General features: G+C 41.3%; 2 protein-coding genes across 7 annotated transcripts in view; both read right to left on the reverse strand.

The window, feature by feature from the left end:
• rasgrf2b (Ras protein-specific guanine nucleotide-releasing factor 2b) overlaps positions 1–1,414 on the reverse strand; it is a 40,185-nt gene extending 38,771 nt beyond the window's left edge. For all 3 annotated transcript variants that reach the window (XM_020593873.1, XM_020593874.1, XM_020593872.1), the window contains exon 1: positions 542–1,414. In XM_020593873.1, coding sequence (XP_020449529.1) covers positions 542–817 — 276 coding nt within the window. In that variant the 5' untranslated portion in view covers positions 818–1,414. The remainder of the gene's footprint in view (positions 1–541) is intronic.
• A 428-nt stretch (positions 1,415–1,842) lies between these two features.
• The window catches only part of msh3 (mutS homolog 3 (E. coli)), a 41,354-nt gene continuing 19,190 nt past the window's right edge, over positions 1,843–24,006 (reverse strand). For all 4 annotated transcript variants that reach the window (XM_020593876.1, XM_020593879.1, XM_020593877.1 and 1 more), the window contains 6 exons: positions 22,962–23,076; positions 22,490–22,647; positions 15,748–15,934; positions 5,231–5,357; positions 4,911–5,079; positions 1,843–2,800 (listed from right to left, as the gene is read on the reverse strand). In XM_020593876.1, coding sequence (XP_020449532.1) covers positions 2,719–2,800; positions 4,911–5,079; positions 5,231–5,357; positions 15,748–15,934; positions 22,490–22,647; positions 22,962–23,076 — 838 coding nt within the window. In that variant the 3' untranslated portion in view covers positions 1,843–2,718. The remainder of the gene's footprint in view (positions 2,801–4,910; positions 5,080–5,230; positions 5,358–15,747; positions 15,935–22,489; positions 22,648–22,961; positions 23,077–24,006) is intronic.

Genomic DNA, 24,006 nt, shown 5'->3' on the forward strand with positions numbered 1-24,006 from the left:
TATATATATATAGCCAGCTTCATGATCTCAAAGAGAAAAAAAACGGTTCCAAAATACTGGTAAGGACAGAGTCATTTTTGGATTTATTCATTTCCCCAGAACTGGAAAAATACTGTTGCTGTAGTCAGCTGTAACCGCTCTCTCCTACCATTTGCACATCTGACTCCCGGGGGTATGGTCACCTGCTTTAGGGGGATGCACTTGGTGCTCTTTAACACTGCAGGGCTTTCTAAAATTGTAGAGCAGAGCTGCTGCAGCAACTTTAGTGTGATGCTGCAAGTGCGTGTTTGTATTTGGAAACCATCATCTGAAAAAGACACGTCTCCAGAAACTGCGCTGTCTATGGTATGCATGGCTGTTAGCAGTGATTATTTGTCAAATGACCATACAATCAGTGTCGGCACAATTTGTTCCATGTGTGTCAGCGGGCGTGAGCAGATTTCGAGAAGTTGTGGATGCAGATAAGATTAGATGTGAGAACTTGTTCACTGGCAGCAGGCATCTATGTATTGACGCCCCGTGCTTTCTCTAAATCTCTCACCTGTTTCTCCAGCGCTTCCTTCCCTATGGTGGACATCTTGGGGGCCGGTGCGCGCTCACAGGTGCATCCTTCCAACAGGTAAATCCCGGCAGGGCGCGCGCTCTGCTCGTTCTCGAAGTAGAACAGTATATTCTGGTAGAGGGCGAAGAACTTTTCGTGCCATCGGCTGTTCTCCGCCGTCTTCTTGCTCAGGTAGCCGCGCTTGGTCCCCTCTTTACGCGCGACCGCCGACAGAAACAGCGCGTGGCCTTCGTTGTAGCGAACGCTCTTCTGCATTTTGTCGCACAGTTTGGAAGAGAGAAGAAAGTGGGACAACCGGGGTCTTCACCGCAAGCCCATGTTCACAGGGGGTTGCGTGTAAACTTTCCCACCGAGAGACGCGCGGCTCAGCGGCGCCTTAGCGCACAGAAAAGTTGCCCTTCTGACGGACGCGCTTCTGCAGAGGAACTCATAGTAGTGATGCCAAAGTCCCACAAGCACTAGAATAAATCCATGCTTCTCGATAAAAAACAAAACAAAACAACAACAACAAAAAAAACAACAACAAAAAAAACTAAAAATAGCAAACAGGAGAAAACCAGGCGTCGTCCACAAAGGGGGAGAACCCACAAGTGGACAGACAGTGAAACAATCTGACCCGACGAGCTGTAAATCGGCTTTGACAGTGGTTAACTCTTTTTCTCTCGCTCCCACTAGGTCTCTCTGTCCTCCTCTCTCCCCGGTGATGCGCGCTGATCCTGGAGTTGGTGGAATTAAAGGCGGAGCGTGGTTTAGTTCTATGTGTGCGTTTGAGAGTGAGAGCGAGCGAGTGGGAGACCAAGATGTAAGGCAGATTTTCTCAGAGGCTTTGTGATTAGCCTCCTCATCAATCTGAACAATTGCATCGTGACGTCACTTTAAACTAATAATATAAACACAATCTAGGATTGTGGAGTTAGAAAGAAGAGTTTTCCAGACATGTGTAGCCCACATAAGGTTGTACTAGCACTACAACACACCCAGATCCCCAACTGAATTGTCAGTGACTGAGGTGCAGTGTGGGTAATGTAGGCGCCACATATTAACTTTTAACAAACTGCCACTCGTGCGTCCAACAATTGTATTTCAGTGCTAAATTGATGGAATAATTACGTCACCCTGTTCAGACCAAGTCCACGTGAACAGCGCCGACATGTGAAGCAAACCACGTTACTACAACTTTCGCATTCATCACACACAGGCCCGAAATTCTCCTTTTATCATACTGGAAAAGGAGTGGCTATGAAACAGTAAATGCGTTTTCCAAAACATCACAAACCCGGTGAAATGATTCTTTTTTTATTATCAGAATTTTATCCTTTGAGTACAAATTAATTGGAAATTCTAGCTGAGCCGATAACTCAGTTCTGGGTTTTAGGATTCACTACAATGGCAATCTATTTTTAATTTTATCCCATATGCAGGGAGCCACATGCAAGTGGGCTTGACCAGTGGGAGTGCATGTGCTCTAAGCCTAAAATGCAAAAGCATATGGGGCATTTGGGTCATTTTTATGGCTTGAATTTGAAAGCATGAAGATTATTTTAGGCATCTAAATCACTGAGCAACTTTCAGAGGAATAAAGTGGGCTTCATCTTCTAATGCGGAATCCAGTTCTCCTTAATACATCTGTGGTCTAGACAAAGTGTTTCAGCTGCATTTTGCACTCAGAACAGAAGCAGCAACAGGACATTTATTTCATCAGTCCAGCTAACACAGGTGCCACAGTGGTTTGTGTTTTACTTGCACTATGCAGGTAAACATGGCCTGAAGCATATTTATAGGCTCCAAGTGTGTTTGCCTACCATTTATATGATTGTATATTTTAAACCGTGGATGACCTACAAGTGCTGTAAGTGCTACACTGAGCTCCACAGCTGCTGCTGATGCTCTGCTAACATCCATCTCATTACAACAGTCTTTCTTTCTTTATTTAATTTGCAAAAAAATTGATGGCACATCTAGTCTGGAAGGTAAAATTTTGATCAGGTGGTATTACTTGTACAGTACAGATGATGGTGATAACCAGAACCTGAAATGGTGAAAATCCTGTACACATTACATACTAGCATGTCAGAATGTATATTCCTCTATCTTCTCGGTAAAACGTCAGGTAATGTGTGTGATAATTGATGGTGCCAAGTACTGTTGTAGGGGTGTCAAGAGTTTGACTGCAGCCACTCCATGAGGGATGATCTGTCTGAGATGTTCCAAAGATCTGAGAGAAGTCTCTTGTTCTTCCTAAAGAGATGGAAACAAACACAGTGAAATGTTGCTTAAACAAAATACGGTATACAAAACTCTACAGTATTATATATACTATACTCTTGCATATAGCTGTTAGAGAGTGCAATAAAACCCCTGTTCTTAACCCCCAGCACAGCAGCTCAACTCCTTTGTGTAAGATTATTGTACGCTCAGCCTGGGTTCATTCTGACAAAGGGCAAATCTTTCATACAGAGAGGATTACACCAACAGAGCACAGAGGCATGGCTCTGTGTGAGACAGATGGTTCATATGGTGAGAATTACTTTGGAAGAGTCTTGGCAGCACTCAACCTGTGTGTTACAGAGCACAGAGATACAGTGTTTCAATTTACACAGTTTATAAAAAGTGCGATGTGGTGACAGGTCGACAGCAAAAGGTTAAGAATTAGCTGCATTTCTGTTTCCCGTAACATAACATAACATAACATAACATAACATAACATAAGCAGAGCATCTCTGCCTGAGAGTGGATGTTTCATCTAACAGAAAATCCTTTCTACATCAGTATTAAAACATATAGTTTATCTTCCTTTCCATATTGATGTGTTTTTGTGCAATATCCTCAACACTTTGAAAAAGAAAATTTGGACCCTCAGGGAGAACAAATGCCATGACAGAGGACTGACAAAAGACATTAAATCTTCTAAATTTCAATAAATTCTGGCACATTTACATTAGTTAAAACTCAGTTTTAATTCATAACCACATTATAAATCAAAAACTATTCCACTTCTGCTAACGGGAAATTGCACCCCAGACATGACACAAACCAAAAACTGTCCTGTCATAAACCTGCTTGACTCTCTCTCCTCTGTAAAATGCTCTATCGTCAGGTGACAGCCAGCGCTGCTCTACTAATCCATATCGCATTCTGATTTTTCAGGGCTGCTGGTGCATTTACTGGCTCAGATGTGTTAGCACAAGTATGAAATCAAGTTCAGTTGAGTCTTAAACCTTGAATAAACATTCAATTTAGTGCCGCTGGAGCTGCTTTGAGTTTTATTTTTTCATGACACCCGGCTGTTTCCTAATTTCAGCTGTCAGGTTACATTTCCGCTTAATAACATTTAAGAAACTATCCAAAAACACAAGAATATGATGTTTGATGACTTATGGGTTTAAACAGCAGAACAGAGACTTAGTGTTACATAAAGGTGTAGAACAGATTAAGGAGGAATACAGTTAAAACTCAAGGTAGCAAAAGCCAAGCTACCCTGACTTTTAGTTCAAAATATCAACATCCTGATTATGTGTTAGGTGGCGTTCAGTCCAACTTGGCCCCTGTGTTAAAAAAACAAAACAAAAACTGCAGCCTCACATTCATTTGAATGAGGCCAGTCCAGTGGCAGTGGGGCTGCCAACACAAGGGGCTCTGGCAAGTTAAAACACAGGGTCTTCCAGTAAAAAATTCAAACCAGGCTCTTAGCACAATACAGTATGATGTGATTTGGCAAAACACTGTGCTGAGAGTTTACTTAGTAACATGAATGGCACGTTTCTAAATGTAAACATAAGCTGTTCATAGCACTCCAGCCAATTTGCCAGTACTTTTTCTTGATGACGGTTTACGATTATAAAGATGTCTCGTGCAGTTGTGCAAACAGTTGTCTGACTATTTCAGCGTTGGCCCTAAATGACAGAAGTTCCAACTCTTCTTCTTCGCCACTGGATGTTTGTATCTTCTGGTTTTGCACCAGTCACATGACAAACGTCTTCAACATGCCCACTAGCTTGATGAGAAACCTCTGGACTATAATCTGCTGTATTTTCACACATACACACATCTAAGTAGTTTCAGCGTTGCAGTGCCTATCTGAAAAGAGCTGTTGTCCCGCTGGTACCTGAGGCAACATGCTGCAACTAACATGCTCTCTTGCAATATTTCAAAGACAGGTGGCTTTCAGTGTGGCCTTACCCTCACATCATTTTAACTTTAAAAAGCCCATACAGACCCATAGAATACACGATACAAATATTTTTGCAAGCCAAGTTGTACCCCCCCCCACGAGTATAAAATAGATCTTGATGTGGAGAGGAGTCGCCCTTTAGGAAGTGGTCAAGGTTAATGTGTGTGATCACTGTACCTCCTGGCGTTGACCATGATCTCCAGCTCTTTGGATTTGTGTGCAGCAGTGCGTAGTATAGTGTCTGGGATGTCAGCCAATCGGGCAACATTCAGGCCATAGCTCCGCCCTGCAGCTCCTTCAGTTAACTGGTAGAGGAAGGTGATGAACTCTGGCCAAACCTCTCCATCTGCACGCACACACACACATTACAATCTCAACGAAGTGCCACATGACAATGATTTGATTCTAATTTACCTACAACACAACAGTCAAAAGACAATTTCCATCAAAAAATATTGAAAGCATTTTCATATAAACACAAAAATGCATACACATACTGTCAGTAGTGGTGGAAGGCTCATTGAGTAGGAAAGCCATGTGGTAGTTCGACACTTGTTCAGGATACAGCCGCTCCAGCTCACACAGAGGAGGGTAATGGGTCACAAACAGAGTGAGGGCTTTCACCTCAGAAAGGGAAGGAGAGAAAGAACTGTTAGCCTCCAGAAAAATCTAGAATACAGGGTCTCTTAATAAGTAATAAAACATCCAGTGTAGCTGTAGGCATGCACATCATCACTGCAGCTCTGCTGTGTATGAGCCTTCCAAAGAATTTGTCACTTCTGTTGTCTCCAGCAGTTGTGGATGACGTCTTGCTGGTACAGTAGGTAAAAAAAAATAAGAAAAGCAAGCACAGGCTGTACAGTAAGATCACTTGCGGTGACCCTGAGTGTTTGGTTTTACTGACAATAGGACTACAGTACCACCTTCTCACCTACTCACCAGCTTTGCACGGTGCCTGTGAAAATGAGATCTGATCACAGCGTGCACCGAATGCAGAAAAGAAACTCAAAACACTGAGATGTTAAGACACCGCTGCCGTATTTGTCATTATCTGTTTAACATTTTAAAAATCCAGATAGAAACCATATTTTATTAGCAGATGTGTGAAGCTGTGGCACAGCAGTGCTTTGAGCTAAATGCTAACATCAGCACACTAGCATGACCACACTGAATGTTATCATGCTGACATTTAAGATTTTTACAATGTTCACCGATTTAACCTACAAACATGCTAATAAACTACAATTAGCATTAAACAAAAAGTACAGCTGAGGTTCATGGGAAGTAGGACTGGAAGTTAATACAGATCTCTCGATGAAACTCCATTTTGATTCCAATAATTTCATGGAAATCCATCCAGTAGTTTGACACAACCATAAATGCTCATTTGGACCTTTTCCCTGTGGCACACTCACTACAACTGCCCTTGAAATATGAATATTTTGAAAGCCCCTCTATCTTTATATACTGTATCTTACTACAACTATATGAGTAACATGTCTAGTCAACACTGAGATCTTGATATAATTCTCCTAAATGTTTTTCTTTCTCCTTTGACCTCTGTTAATATGAATGATTGTCTTTATTCTCACACAGATGAGTAGGAGGAAAAAACAGAAAGACAAAGAGGGATGAAGAAATATTGCACCACCTGGTAGGTATCGCAACAAATGCTGCATTATGCAACACTGTCCACGCTGCAGAGTTGTATCTGAAAAACAAAGAGCAGAGCATCTATACTCTGGCCCAGTGTTACTTCACTGCCTCTTCACCCTGCAGTGTGCTGAGCCAGCACTTCAAGACATTCTTTGTGAATATCACCACTGCCATAAACACATACTGTGTAGACAATAATGTGTTGCTTTTCCCTCCATCATAGTTGTGTTTTTCCATTTGAAAGGATTTCTGCAGTCAATCACTCCAGCTTTTCTGCCTTTAACTATAAACACCACACTCTGATTTTCAGAAGAGCGATTGAGCCAAATGAAAACACTTCACCTCATCCTGCTATTCTGTAAACTCTGTCAGGCCCGGGAGCCACCCAACAACTGCATGATTAGAAAAATAAATAAATAAAATATCACAAAAAGCGGGTGGTGCATCCATTCACTCACTCAGCCCCCCTGTCAAATGCATGCACAAACGTTTTCCTTTCAGTACCGTGCACTCAGGACAGCCGCTAAGAGCTCTTCACTAAACAAATGCATTTCCTTTTCCTGTTTACTTTAACAGCCCAATCATATAACTGGGCTAGTGAAAGCAAAGTACTGTGAAAATATTTTCTCCCACATACTACAACAGTCTTAACAGCTGGTGAGACACCATTACTGCTCCTGGATTAAAAGCCTCAAAAATATTAATAATCATTGAGTCCAGTGATGACAGTGATGATAACAAATAGTGCATGATGGGTTCTTGTGGTGGAGCACAGAGCAGATTCTTCCATTACCACAGGAGACGGGCAGCTGCAGGACTCGGCTGCTAATCACTTGGTCTAAGAAAGGTCACATGTCACCAGGAATACCTTTCTTTGAAAGGGTCACTCCCACATTTTCACTTAAACACATGTACAACACGCTCACAGCTGCAAGCACACACAGACAAGCAGACAAGGTACTTCAATCATTCCTGTTTGCTAACGCCAAAAGGTAAAACAGAGTATGACAGGGAGATCCTGCAGCCTGGACAATGGACTGATTAGATACTAATGGCAGCTCATTACCAGACCACCCCAGGGTGCACCGACAGCCTTGTTCTGCTGAGCTGAATGATCTGATGACATTAGCACTGAAACAATTAGTAAATCAATTAGTCACAGGCAATTTGATGATCGAATAACCGTTTCAGTCATTATCAAGTAAAAATCCTAACAGTTAGCTGTAGATCCGTATTTATAGAGTTGGTCTAACTGAACAGGAAGTTTAAAAACATTTTTACCATTTGTAGATTAAACTTAAACTTGACTTTCTGGCCACTTGAAGACAATGAAACAAGCTCAAAAGAAACTAAATTAATACAGAGCAACACTGGCCTGCTGCTGTGTTTCTGTCCCCAGCAATCACTCTTCTTTTAGCTTTGTTTTGATCCTCATCAGCTCCTGAGAAAAATATCTGGCTCTTTAGTGGCTAAAACCTCCACTTTGCTCACTTCCTAACTGTGTCTGTTTGGATTTGCAGTGCATAGCTACTTTACCAGGGCTTTTTCGCTGTCAATACTGAGGAGAGCAGTGAGACTGCAGTAAAGCTGCAGGCCAAAAGCAATGAGCGGAAAACCACTAAACCACTTCCTATAACCACTATAACAACCTCATCCTGCCACATAATGTAGATAAATGAACAAATAAGCCACCAACAATGAAAACTTCCCCCATGGGGTCACCAGGGTTAAGTGGACCTTATTAAGTTCAGTCTGTAACATTAAAATGTGCAGGGATATTTGAGTTATACTAAACTTATGTGTTGGTTTCAATCTAACTTCAACTTTCTAAAAGGTATTCAGCACTAGGACAACTTATGACTGTAAATCAGCAGGTCCAAACTTTTTGGCTTGTGAACCCCTTAAACCCCAAGAAGCAGTCTCTACTTGTGACCCCTCATGTAAGATCACTTGCGGTGACCCTGAGTGTTTGGTTTTACTGACAATAGGACTACAGTACCACCTTCTCACCTACTCACCAGCTTTGCACGGTGCCTGTGAAAATGAGATCTGATCACAGCGTGCACCGAATGCAGAAAAGAAACTCAAAACACTGAAGTGTTAAGACACCGCTGCCGTATTTGTCATTATCTGTTTAACATTTTAAAAATCCAGATAGAAACCATATTTTATTAGCAGATGTGTGAAGCTGTGGCACAGCAGTGCTTTGAGCTAAATGCTAACATCAGCACACTAGCATGACCACACTGAATGTTATCATGCTGACATTTAAGATTTTTACAATGTTCACCGATTTAACCTACAAACATGCTAATAAACTACAATTAGCATTAAACAAAAAGTACAGCTGAGGTTCATGGGAAGTAGGACTGGAAGTTAATACAGATCTCTCGATGAAACTCCATTTTGATTCCAATAATTTCATGGAAATCCATCCAGTAGTTTGACACAACCATAAATGCTCATTTGGACCTTTTCCCTGTGGCACACTCACTACAACTGCCCTTGAAATATGAATATTTTGAAAGCCCCTCTATCTTTATATACTGTATCTTACTACAACTATATGAGTAACATGTCTAGTCAACACTGAGATCTTGATATAATTCTCCTAAATGTTTTTCTTTCTCCTTTGACCTCTGTTAATATGAATGATTGTCTTTATTCTCACACAGATGAGTAGGAGGAAAAAACAGAAAGACAAAGAGGGATGAAGAAATATTGCACCACCTGGTAGGTATCGCAACAAATGCTGCATTATGCAACACTGTCCACGCTGCAGAGTTGTATCTGAAAAACAAAGAGCAGAGCATCTATACTCTGGCCCAGTGTTACTTCACTGCCTCTTCACCCTGCAGTGTGCTGAGCCAGCACTTCAAGACATTCTTTGTGAATATCACCACTGCCATAAACACATACTGTGTAGACAATAATGTGTTGCTTTTCCCTCCATCATAGTTGTGTTTTTCCATTTGAAAGGATTTCTGCAGTCAATCACTCCAGCTTTTCTGCCTTTAACTATAAACACCACACTCTGATTTTCAGAAGAGCGATTGAGCCAAATGAAAACACTTCACCTCATCCTGCTATTCTGTAAACTCTGTCAGGCCCGGGAGCCACCCAACAACTGCATGATTAGAAAAATAAATAAATAAAATATCACAAAAAGCGGGTGGTGCATCCATTCACTCACTCAGCCCCCCTGTCAAATGCATGCACAAACGTTTTCCTTTCAGTACCGTGCACTCAGGACAGCCGCTAAGAGCTCTTCACTAAACAAATGCATTTCCTTTTCCTGTTTACTTTAACAGCCCAATCATATAACTGGGCTAGTGAAAGCAAAGTACTGTGAAAATATTTTCTCCCACATACTACAACAGTCTTAACAGCTGGTGAGACACCATTACTGCTCCTGGATTAAAAGCCTCAAAAATATTAATAATCATTGAGTCCAGTGATGACAGTGATGATAACAAATAGTGCATGATGGGTTCTTGTGGTGGAGCACAGAGCAGATTCTTCCATTACCACAGGAGACGGGCAGCTGCAGGACTCGGCTGCTAATCACTTGGTCTAAGAAAGGTCACATGTCACCAGGAATACCTTTCTTTGAAAGGGTCACTCCCACATTTTCACTTAAACACATGTACAACACGCTCACAGCTGCAAGCACACACAGACAAGCAGACAAGGTACTTCAATCATTCCTGTTTGCTAACGCCAAAAGGTAAAACAGAGTATGACAGGGAGATCCTGCAGCCTGGACAATGGACTGATTAGATACTAATGGCAGCTCATTACCAGACCACCCCAGGGTGCACCGACAGCCTTGTTCTGCTGAGCTGAATGATCTGATGACATTAGCACTGAAACAATTAGTAAATCAATTAGTCACAGGCAATTTGATGATCGAATAACCGTTTCAGTCATTATCAAGTAAAAATCCTAACAGTTAGCTGTAGATCCGTATTTATAGAGTTGGTCTAACTGAACAGGAAGTTTAAAAACATTTTTACCATTTGTAGATTAAACTTAAACTTGACTTTCTGGCCACTTGAAGACAATGAAACAAGCTCAAAAGAAACTAAATTAATACAGAGCAACACTGGCCTGCTGCTGTGTTTCTGTCCCCAGCAATCACTCTTCTTTTAGCTTTGTTTTGATCCTCATCAGCTCCTGAGAAAAATATCTGGCTCTTTAGTGGCTAAAACCTCCACTTTGCTCACTTCCTAACTGTGTCTGTTTGGATTTGCAGTGCATAGCTACTTTACCAGGGCTTTTTCGCTGTCAATACTGAGGAGAGCAGTGAGACTGCAGTAAAGCTGCAGGCCAAAAGCAATGAGCGGAAAACCACTAAACCACTTCCTATAACCACTATAACAACCTCATCCTGCCACATAATGTAGATAAATGAACAAATAAGCCACCAACAATGAAAACTTCCCCCATGGGGTCACCAGGGTTAAGTGGACCTTATTAAGTTCAGTCTGTAACATTAAAATGTGCAGGGATATTTGAGTTATACTAAACTTATGTGTTGGTTTCAATCTAACTTCAACTTTCTAAAAGGTATTCAGCACTAGGACAACTTATGACTGTAAATCAGCAGGTCCAAACTTTTTGGCTTGTGAACCCCTTAAACCCCAAGAAGCAGTCTCTACTTGTGACCCCTCATCAACGGTCATACAGTCAAAACTTGCAAATTTGCAACAAGGAATGCAATCACAGTGAGCTGGGAGAAAAACAGAGCAGCACCGTAACCATGTGCATGAGTGCAGGGCAGGCACAGCGCAGTGCAGAGTGCAGTGGAGCACAAGTGGGTCTTGGTAGGAGCTTTGCGCATTACCATGAGCACATCAGACCGTTTACGCCCACATGGAACAATACATTCGACTGGAAATGTGTTCATTAGTGTGCAGCCAAAAGTGAGCTTTAGTGAGCAGGGGCTGATTCTCTCTACTACTACAGTGCAGTATTACCATACTTATACAGTAACATGTAAGTCTGAGTCTTTTTAGTTAGTGACAGGACCAGCTGTTAGCATGAATAAACATAAGAGCCCAGCTGAGTCCTGGGCAGTATGAGGTACCTCACACATCACAGCTACAAGGGAATTAAATTAGATTAATATTGAACCAACCTCATCGCTGGTCATGATTTCACCACAAAACCTCTCAACTTCTAGCAGAAGCAGCTCCTAGTTTCAGAGATCCTCTTTCCTCTGCTTTCATGTTCCTTTGTTTCCTTCTGCATCAAGGCTGACTCTTTGAGTGGTGTTATGAAACCCATCTACATTCTTAACTACTTCTCAGGTGAGCGTCAGGGACAGGAAAAGGTGTGTTACTATAACAACCAAGCCACAGCAGGAGTAGTCTGGCTTTTGACGTGAAGAGCCGAGCCCAGTGAGGAGGAGGATGAGTATGAAGTGTAGGAGGAAGAGGAGTGAAAGACTGTGCAGGTCTGCCAGTACCAAGGAGGCATAACTTCTTTTATTTGTCTTTCCTGTAGCAGCAAGGCTTTTCTAGCAAATCAATGCTGTTACACAACAGGTAGTTAGAGAGCTTCCTCCTCCTGCCAACAGCAGCTCTGTGCTGCACTAGCTGCTATTTACACATTTCCATTCTAGACTTTCCAGCAGGATTGTATAATCCCAAGATGCTGTCCAAAGATGAATGTGGAACTGGCAAAACATGAAAACTGGAAGGAGGTTGTCAAAGAATATTTGAACAGGGACATCTTTTTGACTAAGGTCTTTGAAAAAAATAAATAAATAAATGCCAAAATCCCACATAGACCGCACACAGCCTGTGACCTCTGATTGCCCAGAAGGCAACAGCAGAAAGCTCTGTAATGGTAAAACTGCAGAAAACCATCACTGGTATCTTTCACTGTGGACAGAGTAGCACCCTGGGGTGCAATCCACTGACTCTCAGCTACAGAGCTGGTGGTTATTTTTACACACAATAGCCAGCAAAACCAAGTTCCTCAAGTTCAAGATTAAATATGTGCTCCCTAAGATCAATGCAGACCATCCAAACTGATACATCCTTTTTCCCCAGAGAAGCCAGAGCCTGGAGGGCACTAATACCACATCCACACCACCCATCTGTTTCAAGCACAAGACCTCTGTACCGCTTGTACTATAGTGTTAGTTTTTGCCTTCTATGTCTTGCAGTCAAAAGTAGCTCTTGACTGTTATTATAAGTCAATATTATTTGAAGCCAGGCATCCTGGCAGATGTGCAAATAGAGACACACATTTCATAAGTCAAATTTAAAAGCTGCATTAAGTGATTTTTTTATGGCTACATTACAACAAGCTGAATATCTGACATCACCTTATGATGCTGATATGGATATTTGTAGTCATACTGTCTAGTATTTGTGTCTAGTATATGGATCTGTTCTGGTCTTCACAAACCCATGAAAAGAATATCTGGCTCTTGTACTGCTAATCTAAATGCTTCATAATGTTCACCTGCTGGTTGCTAACTCTGTGTGCTGTTTTGTGCTTGGCAGGTAGTGCATCCTGGGTGTATCTGTCTTGTATATTTGCTGCTGTCATCTTTAACAATAAAGTTACTTGTTCAATTCAAACATGCCGTAGTGAGACCTCTTCTTAAGAAATCTAACCTTGATCCAGCCGATCCGTCTAACTTCCGCCCAATTTCTTTACTACCTTTTTTATCTAAAGTAATGGAAAAAGTGGTTCTTACTCAGCTGCAGTCTCATCTAGATTGTTTGGACATTGTGGACAAATTTCAGTCAGGTTTTAAGTCCCGCCATAGTACAGAGTCTGCTTTGCTGAGGGTCCATAATGACATTGCCATGGCTCTTGATGCCAAGCGCCCCGTTATTTTAAGCTTTACTAGATTTATCGGCAGCATTTAACACTGTCGATCATGCAGTTTTATTATCTACACTGGAACACCTTGTTGGGTTGAGGGGCATGGTTCTAAACTGGTTTAGTTCTTTCTTGAAAAATAGAACCTTTTCTGTCATTATTGATGATTTTTCCTCTGATACAGCCTATCTTACCTCTGGCATCCCACAAGGGTCGACCCTGGCACATTTACTTTTCTCTTTATATATGTCACCGTTGGCGTCAATTATATCCAGGCATAATGTTTATTTTCATTTTTACGTGGATGACATTCAGATTTACATGTTACTGGTATTATCTGACCCAAATGTGCTTACTCCACTGTATGACTGTATTCAGGATATCAAGAATTGGCCTGCCCAGAATTTTCTTCATTTAAGAATATATCTTTATCAGCCCCGATCCAGCCACACGTGTGTCCAGTTTACGTGCCCCTGCCCCTGCACTCACAGACGTGGTAAAAAACCTGGGAGTGATATTTCATACTGGTTTTAATTTTGATAAGCAGATCAGAGCCGTTGTCAAGACCAGTTTCTTTCACCTCAGACTTTTAACAAAGGTTAAGCCTTTCTTATCCTGAGGAAACTTAGAAAAGGCGATTCATGCTTTTGTTACTTCGCGATTAGACTACTGTAATGCCCTGTATGTTGGTATACCTCAGTCGTTGCTGAGGAAACTTCAACTGATCCAAAATGCAGCAGCTCGGCTTCTGTCCAACACTCCCAGGTATGCCCATATTAGTCCTGTTCTTCTCACATTACACTGGCTGCCTGTACATTTTAGAGTTGAGTTTAAGATTCTTTTATTTGTGTTCAAAGCCTTACACGGCCTTGCTCCACTTGACCTGTCTGTACTTTTATCTATGTTCCTCGTAGAGCCCTGCGCTCTTCTAATAACTTGTCCCTAGTGGTTCCATGGTCCCGATCCAAAAAATGGGGTGACCGTGCATTTATTGTTTATGGCCCCAGACTCTGGAACTCGCTACCGCTTGAGATTCGGTCTATCACCGAGCTATCGGTTTTTAAACCCACATTAAAAACGCACCTTTTTAAACAGGCTTTTGATCTTTAATCTGTTTTATCTGCCTCTAAATGGCATTGTCTACATGTTGTTTTATGTTCTATGAATATCTTGTTGACTGTTTAGTATTGTTTTAGTTGATAGATATGTCTATACTGTGCAGCACTTTGGGCCCTTCTGAGTTGTAAAGTGCTATATAAATGATGTTTATTATTATTAATTGTAAACATCGTGCTCCAGTCCACAGATATTCTCCCACACAATCAACAGGTTGTCACATTTAAAATACGTTCATTAAAGTGCATTCACACCATTTTATGTATTTGAAACAATATCTAAAATAGAGGTACAATGCCAGATCCAAAGGGCAAATATCTAATATGATATGCTAATCAGAAAACATTTAAAGAGAAAGGAGTGCTTCTTTAGACTACATTGTACAGCTGAGTGTGTTATGTGCATTTCAGCAAAGAAAAAACAATTAACCTGCAGTACTGTCAATGCTGATAACCCCCTTTACCAACACAAACACCTTCTTTCTCCCTTGCAGCGTACCGCTCATCTGCTCTGTCAAAATGGAGCTATGCAACACTGTGCAACACCCAAAGGGATCCTGGCTGTGCCAGTTCACATAATCCCTGCGGATCACACACACACACACACATACACACAGTCTATCATAAGGATACTAATTCCCAGTACTCCAAGTTGAAAAGCCCCACATATTGTATCCTGGACCTTTCTGCTTTCAGCACACATCCTTTAAATACAACTGACTAGAATAAGCAGTAAACACGGCATTAAAAAGTGGTGACAAGGCAGATACAGACACATATGAGCCCCTTCTAAGTGCAAAGGTGGACACTGGACATCCTATCATCAGCCTCGATTATGTGGGTGTTGCATTAGGATAAAATGAGGCCTGCTGTAGTATAACATATGATACACCCCTTCAACAATTCGGTATCAAAGGGCCACATTTCTCTTTTTCTTTCCTTTTCCACTGCATCCTGCTGTTTAACAGCATCTTAACTTTACAGATGAAGCTTCTCCACAATTCTGTTCAATTTTCAAGAGCTGCTCTGCTGCTGAGGCCTCTCTGGTGGCCCGTCTTTCTGCAAAATAAACTATCAACATTTTGCAAAGCACATTCAATCAAACACTTGCATGCACACACATATACACACTTCTTTACTCAAAGCTATTACTGTACCTTGGTTGTTAGTTGGCCTGGCTTCAAAACCCCACAATGCAACAAGATGAAATGACGTTTCTATTTCATGCTATTTGGTATTTCAGCATAAAAGCTAACAGTTCCCTCCCCCAAACATCCAATCAGCAGCTTCAATATCATTACTCAACCTTTGATTTTACTCTTTAAATATTTAAATCCCTCTTATTCCCATGTTATCAGCAGAGAATGTCCATTCACTAACAGACAAAAACACACACTTACATTGCTGATGAAGTACTCCAGAGTTGCATAGGCAATGGCAATCCCGTCATGGGTGCTCGTGCCCCGTCCCAGTTCATCAAGGATGACCAGTGAGCGTTCAGTTGCACGGGAAATGATTTCTGAGGCCTCCGTCAACTCCTCCATGAACGTACTACGCCCTTTGTAGATGTTGTCTGAAGCCCCCATCCTGATACCCAGTCAGGAAAAAAAAGAAGAAGAGGCCAAGAGGTCAAGATGAAATGAAAAGGGAGTTCTGCTGAGATCAGATTGTTTTTTTTATGCAATCATACTGCCATTTTTGCTATATACATGGTACAATAAGGTGATCAGTGAAGTGCCCACAATAAATGTTTATGATATTATTAAATAAAGTGCACATGGAACCATTGATTGTCACTCTGCAGTAACAGTGTGGCCTGTCTTTTCACCCATGTGGGTGTGCAGCATACTTTCCAATTGTCTGCGGAGGGTGACATCACACCCAGAGGTGTGATTAACTTGTTACCTGAGGGTGAAAGTCAAGTGCTTACAGGTTCACCGAAATTAATCATTCCTCTTTCACCTCATCATGTTTACAATTGTACATGGAAAAAGCTCTCTACTCATATGGGTCAACGTTACAAAACACATGGTAAAAGTTAAACTTGGTGAGAAAAGTAAAAAAAAAAAATCCTGACATACTAGTCTTTTTGTTTGTGAAGCGTCTCAGATACTGCGATGGATATCTTGCACAATGTCATACTACATGAGAGACAACGAGGAACCGTTGTATCCCAGTGCTAATTTTCATTCCTGACACTCCACATCTGTCATGTTCGGGTATGTTCTCAAGGATGATGCGACTCAGTAAATTCACACTCTGCTGTTGTACTTCCAAAAATCCCCAAACCAGTCACAGACAAAGACTCTGGCAGTGAAGCTGCTCTTCAAGGTTTTCTTCTAGGAGAATTACTTACAATTTAAACATGTTCAACATTTCTTCAACACTCATATAGCCCAAAAAATATGAAAGAAAAAGTTAAAACACCATCTATTTATTCACCATGCCACTATTTCCATTCAGTGACCGGAAATCTCACAAACTAAAAACAGATACAGACTTACAAAAGTTACACGTATGAACCTTTAGCATTTTGGTCATCAATACTAACAATCTATACTCTGGTGTGTGGCCAGGTTTTGTTTATTTGATTAATAATATAATCAAAAGTGTGTGGACAGTAAAAAATTAAATTGCTTTGTTTTAGTAGTTTTTGGGGCAATTTTGTCTTTGCTATTCAGTGAGTCGCAGACCGCTATACAGGAGACGTGAGAGGCAAAGTTATAAAGAGGGGAGACGTGCTACAAAGGTCAGTGGTTGGATTCAAATCAGCACTCTGTATGTGCTGCTAAGCTGAAACCTCTCTGCTAGTGGGACCTCATATGTGACTGTTGAACCGTTAATTCCAAAACCTTGAACACTTCATAAACACACACTTGAACGCTGCTGTATCACCCTGTTCTCTTGTGAGAAGGCTTTGCAAAAAATCTGAATCTGGCTACAGGGATTTGCTCCCATTCGGCCACAAGAGCATTACTGTACAGTCTGGCTTTCAGTCAAAGTTCCAGCTCATCCCAAAATTGTGGGATATGGAAAAATCAATGCCTCATGCAAGAAGCCCTCATACATTGAGGTTTGCTCTTCTGTGGCACGTAGAAGTGATAAAACAGGATAAAGCAGGATTTGTGGCTTTTATCAATTTTCTCATACTTATAATTTTCTCTTAGAAATAAAACTCAAGTTTACTTGAGTTTCATAACCAGTTTAAAATAAGATATACAGTATAACCAAGACAAAATTATTGCAAAATTAATATTCTCTTCACCTTATCATTATCATGGTTTGTCAATTTACTTTTGATTTACTAACCGAGTCTGGTATTTACAGAAAGAACAATTTATACATTAGAACAATAATAACACATTACTATAGGCTATAATATCATTCCTTTTAATAACTCAGTGACTGTAGTATTCTCTTTGACAACCTCTCATTAGTCATGGCCCACTTTGACTTATTAAAGCATTACTGCATCTAACCTTATGTTAAATGCTTCACTCACTGTACACAGCATCTGTCACAGTACAGTGCTGTTCTGATGACACTTTGTTGGCAGCTGAACTACCAATATTACAGTTTCCAGGCTTCTAATATCACCGTGTTCTCCTTCTTATGCTTTGGTAACATTTTTGTGAACAAACCTTTCTCACAAACAGAGGGAAACAGGAAGCATTACATGGCTTATATAGAGAACGCCATCATATGTCATGAGAGGTTTAGGATGAGAATACAAAAATGTTCCTGTGTGAGGCCAAATGAGTAATGAGAAACACCACGTTAAATAAATTTACTACTGTGCCATTTAATGAATGTACTGCCAAACACATTTTAAGTAAAATTATGGTTGATGATGAGGCACAATTTATGGTCAGTGACGGAAAACCACAAACAGGGGAACGAGACTACCTTGAACAATGCTGGTGTTATGTCTCAAGTCCATGTCAAAAATATATACCAATTCTAAAGACACTATGACAACAAACTGAATTCTTCACAAGCCTCAAAGCCAGCCTCAGCTCCTTCGAGGCACAGGTGCAGACTGACAGACAGAACAGTAATTTATTTGATAAAAACTCCAGCTGGATCACAGATGCCACATCTCCTTGCCAGTCAGTGTTTCTCGCCTCTAAATCTGTTCCTTTCCTTTTTCCTTTCCTGATTGACTTTCAACATAGTGCCTATCAATGAACCACAAGTTACCATGGTAACACCACACGCCGTATAGGGAAGGGGTAAGGCAGTTATGCTGCTGCATTTCATTAACCAGTTTATAGTGTGTGCATACATGCATGCCTAAGGCTCTGGGATTTATAAGAAAAGACCGATAGAATTAGATGAAAATAAAGCGTGCTGTTCACACACTGTCCGTCCATTGATGAGGGGATGTATGACAGAAACTCCACCAGCTGGGTGTCCTGCTGCTCTCATTGAGCCTCTCCTTCCTGCCAAACAAACTGATTCTGAAAATAGACTCCATTTATCATCACCTCACACCTCTCCAGAAAACGTTTACCCACATTTCAAGTGTTTATCTGACACTTGTGGATCCTTCTTTACTTTCACTTTATTATATCACCATATCGCTCATAGTTTTGAGTGATGGAAAGGCTGCTTTTACATTCTGAACACAGCAATATCACTCATTTGGCTTTCAGGGGAGAGACTCAAAAGCCAAGCACAACCACAAAGCCAAACTCAAAAAGAAAATCACATGGCTATTACAATAATGACCCTGTAACACAATTTCCAAAGTAAACTAGACAGTACTCAGAGAGTGTAAGCATGCTGCAAGGGGCAACTCAGGTTCCCATAATGCCATAAAAGCATTTAGGCACAATCCCAGTGTACAAACTCACAGACTCATGGACTTTGAGGTGCATTCCCGTGGAGTTAGTCAGGGCCCGAGAACTGTCCCAAGTGCATGAGGGCTCTCTCCCCTTCATTTTGAGCCATTCATGCTCACTTTACAGAAGTCGGCATTTCCATAGACTTTATTTGAGGGAATTCCCCACAGTTCATAATGTAGTTTGGTGAAAAATGGGATTCAATAGTGTAAAAAGGTAAACCAACACCATAAAATAGAAATTAAAATAATAAATCAGTGATCAGCTCCAAAATATACTCAACTCCAAAATACTCTACCTCCATAAAATGTCATCAAAATCCATTCAATACTTTTTGAGTTATGCTGTTAACACAAACGAACCAACACATGCCGGCAGAAACATAACCCCTGCTGTTGGTGGAGATAAAAATTTATTTTCAGACTGACAAACTGATACCCAAAGGTGGTGTGGACTGGATTTTTTTTTTTTATTGCTTTTTCAATGACAGTGAATGTCCTAAAAAGCTTGAAGGAAAAAAAATCTAGACTCCAACGGAGCTGGACTGTGTGTCAGTCTATGGTTCACTTGATTCTGGATTCAATTTACCTTCTTTGATATTAGATACTCCCTCCCCTTCAACCTACTGTATTGCTTTCTGTCCTATTGAGCATACTGACGTTTAAATGTTGCAAAAATAGTTTACAGCAAGAAAGTCCGTGTACGCACATTAACTTGTGGCCTTACCTAATCAAACAGTCAAATTATTCTGGGTTCTCCTCAGACTTGTCCAACCACTGTGAATCATGTACCTGGATTTCTGCAAAGGTAACTCCAGGCTATTTGATTTAATCTTACACACCCTATATAACCAGCTCTGCATGCCGCCTACATGGTGGCACAAACACTCTGACTATAAAAACTCAGAGGAAACAAACGAGTCGATTTAGGATACAGCATTTCTCCCCATGCTCGACAACACCCACCTGGGTGATGATGTTGGCACCAAAACACTCACCTCAGTTTGTGAGGCCCTTCTGAATATTAACCACCAATCATAAGCCCCCCCAGTGAAAGACATTAATAAAGCACGCTATAATCACTGCTAGGAGTCCATGGTCGATTAAAAGTCCCTTTCAAAAGACAGCTTTACATTCTGCTTCCTTTTTTCTGTTTCCATAGCAACGACAAGGGGTTGGGAAAATGTGCTGTATAACCTTCAGGACACAATATCAACAGGAAAACACACACAGCAGCTGCATATGTGCACAGTCAGTACACATCTGTCAGTCGCCAGGCTGATAGTGTACACTGCTGAAGTCTGTAAGGAATGAAGGAACAAACTCAAACAACTATGCTTAAACCCCTATAAGGCAAATTTGTAAAATGCTATAGTATAGTGGAGTAGGCATGAAACCAAGACTCTATGAGGCCGCACACAGCTTTAAACCAATCTCCAGATTAGCCACTGTAGCCGCACTGATAATCAATCATCTGGAACAGTCCAGACAGGATATCCCATTAGACACCTACAAACCATCTCATTACCCCCATCCCCCAAACTCTGCTTATTCCAGTCTAGTAAAAGCTCTCATTTCATGTCTGTCTCCCTTTTGTTCATAAACACACAACATCCTGCTCACACACGATGAAGCAGTTCCCACTGTTGTGTCTGTTACGCTTGATGTAGCAGTGGGACCCGACTGATGCTCAGAGAGTTTATTATCAAAACAAATTTTCCTCAGGATCTTACATACAGGCATGGCACAGTGGCGTGGTGTTTAGTGAGGTCGCCTCACAGCAAGAAGGTTCCGCATTTAAGCCTGGACTGACCCGGGGCCTTTCTGTGAGGAGTTTGGGTTAATAGATAAGAACGAGCTTGAACCCCCCCACCCCCCAAAATAAAAACAATTACACACAATCAGAACAATCATCCATGGGCAAAAAGTCCTTCACCAACAAAGCCTTATTGTCTGAGGGTTCCTGCGACACACTGAGCCTAGCTTGGTGAACCATGACATAACAATAAACCCAGGCTTGTCAAACAACTCATGTTCATCTTGTTTTCCTTCATCACACATCTCCTTGTGTGGTAAGGAACAAGGTGGGATTAGACGTGATTAGTCTGAGCGTCAGTCCTAAAAATAAAGTCAACCGTGTCACAGATGATGAAGGTGACACAAGGCGGATGAGCTCGGGTTATCTCCACAGTAGATTCACCAGTGCTCTTATGTATAATTGAACTAATAAAAGCATGTTGGACTTGGTCACCATTGTCATCTTCCTGTCAATGAGGGACGAAGCTAGAAAAAGTCACTCATGTGGTTGATGAGTGTGTCTGCCAATCAAAACAAGGAGAGAAGCACCATACTGTAGCTTGTAATGACATTGTTGTATCACTTTTATATGATGACCTAGGTGTATATACTGAATATTTACTAGGTATAAGGCATAAAGGTGTATGTAAATGGTCTTATATACAGTAGTGCTTTTCTACACATTGATGTGCACTCAAAGCACTTTACACTGTTTCCCAGTCACACATTCACACACCAGTGACCTCACCATGAGCAACTAGGGGTTCAGTGTCGTGGTCAAAGACACTTCGAGATGTGGAAACCAGGGATCGAACCACTGTCCCTACAGTTAAAAGGCTCCCTCCCGAGCTACTGCCAGTGGTTAGGCATTAAGTATACTGGTGTGAATGTGTCAGTCTTTATGGACGTCTCATCTTTAATATGCCGGCCAGGAGAACAAACCATCTGTGTGTCAGTCCTGGATTAGCTTCTTTGACTGTACGATAGACCTCCATTGTTATTCCAAAACAATTAAAAACATCAGTGAAACACACCGCTGTCCTGGCTGACATATTTCTTCATTAGCAAACACCAGACCTGAGTGTAAGCAGTTAATGTAAGGTAAACAAAGCTGAGAGGTCGCACAAAATCTCACGCACACACAGTTGATTCTGACTGGTCACAGTGCGGTCTGTTGATTATCTATGCAAAACATTCTGGACAGAAATTTTGTGCTGAATGTTTACAACAGGTGTTGCAGATTGTCTTTGGTGTTGTTGTACATCTAACAAATCATATTAACTATGTAGCAACAGTAGATCATCAGTAATGTGATAACATTAAGATCAGAACAGATCAGTCTCAACATGTTTCAAGGTGCAAATACAATTAAAAACAGGAGAAAAGAAATCAGACATTAATTGTGGTGACTATGCATTAACTTTAATTAATTATATTACTTTTCAAACTGTCAAACACGTAACAAACGTGGAGGCAGATTTCAGGCGTGCTTGTGCTCGTACCTGATGTAAATGCCATCCATAATGCCCAGACGGGCCTCAGAGGCTGGAACATAGGACCCCATCTGAGCCATAACACAGATCAGGGCCACCTGTCGGATGTAGGAGCTCTTACCCCCCATATTAGGACCAGTGATTATCATAGTTCTACGGCCATCACCCTTTTGCAGAGAAAGGAGAGAAGAATAATAGGGACATGGACAGAAGGCAAACAAGGACAGAATAATAGTTTTTCATGCTGTCCTGCACAGCTGAGGAGGCGGGTGGACTAAAAGCTCGGCTTGCCTATTGGCTTGTACTTTTGCTGCAACATTAACCCACACCCACTCCAGCACCGAGCAAGGAAGTGTGTGTCTGTGGTGGGGCTTGTTGCTTCAGAACCAACTCAGTGAGTTAGCCTGTGTGTGTTTGGACTCCAGTTTGTTTCAAGGCTCTCTGAATTAGCTTTTGAGTGTGAGTGTGTGTGTATGTGTACCTGTAATTCAGTGTGATTGGGCACATACTGGTTGTGCTCGCCCATTAGTAAGTCGATGGCAGGATGTCTGCCATCCCTGATCATGATCTGACACCGACTTTCACACACCTCTGGTCTGAACACAAACAACACATCAGTTAGTTGCAATCAAATGATAAACCACTCACATATGCATATGTGTCTAAAGATGGAAGCAATATTAAAACTGACAGTGGGTCCCCTAAAACTAAATCCCACCATAACACTGTGCATTGTACGTTCCTTCCATTGTCCCCTTACTGCTTTACTATGAGCATCTGAGCAATAATGAGCCTCTAAAGATGATGCAGATACTTAAAAATAAACGCAAAGAATAAAACTGGGTAAAAACATATCAACTTGTATTTCATGCCAGAAATGTGCATCATTTAAACAAACATTTCCAGGTACAGACTTAGGTAAGATATTTTACATAAACACAACACCCTACTATCAAAGAAGGCAGTGACACTACAGCAACACTGGACATCTAACACAAGTGAAATGTAAATGATTTTAAATGATGAATAAAACTAAATAGAAAAAGCACTTGAACTGAGAAAAATAAAGTAAAAAAACTGCCAATTAAACATTTATCTTTCTTTTTCTATACATCTTCCAAAACACACACTGATGTGATAAACAACTTTAACCCAGTATTGGCCAGTAACAAATAGGCCTGCTGATGTATCAGTCATGCTCTTCTAAAATACTCTAAAAGGTGAGAAGGATGCATAAAATGCCCAAATACTGCAAAAACGTGGATAAGACATGGATAGATGTAAAGCTAAAACCCTCAAACGTGCACAAACGGGCAAGAGAAAGGTGTGTGTGTGTGTGTGTGAGTGGGAGAGATGTTGGCGTTCTGGCTGAGCGCGCTGCTGAGCCCATTGCATACTCCCACACACAGCCTGTCTGAGACTGTAGGACACGACACAGGCCACCCACACACACTGTAGTGGCAACAACAACACACACACACACACACACACACACACACACACACACACACACACACATTTTTTTC

The sequence above is a fragment of the Monopterus albus genome, unplaced genomic scaffold, assembly GCF_001952655.1.
Source record: "Monopterus albus unplaced genomic scaffold, M_albus_1.0 scaffold20.1, whole genome shotgun sequence".
Taxonomy (NCBI): domain Eukaryota; kingdom Metazoa; phylum Chordata; class Actinopteri; order Synbranchiformes; family Synbranchidae; genus Monopterus; species Monopterus albus.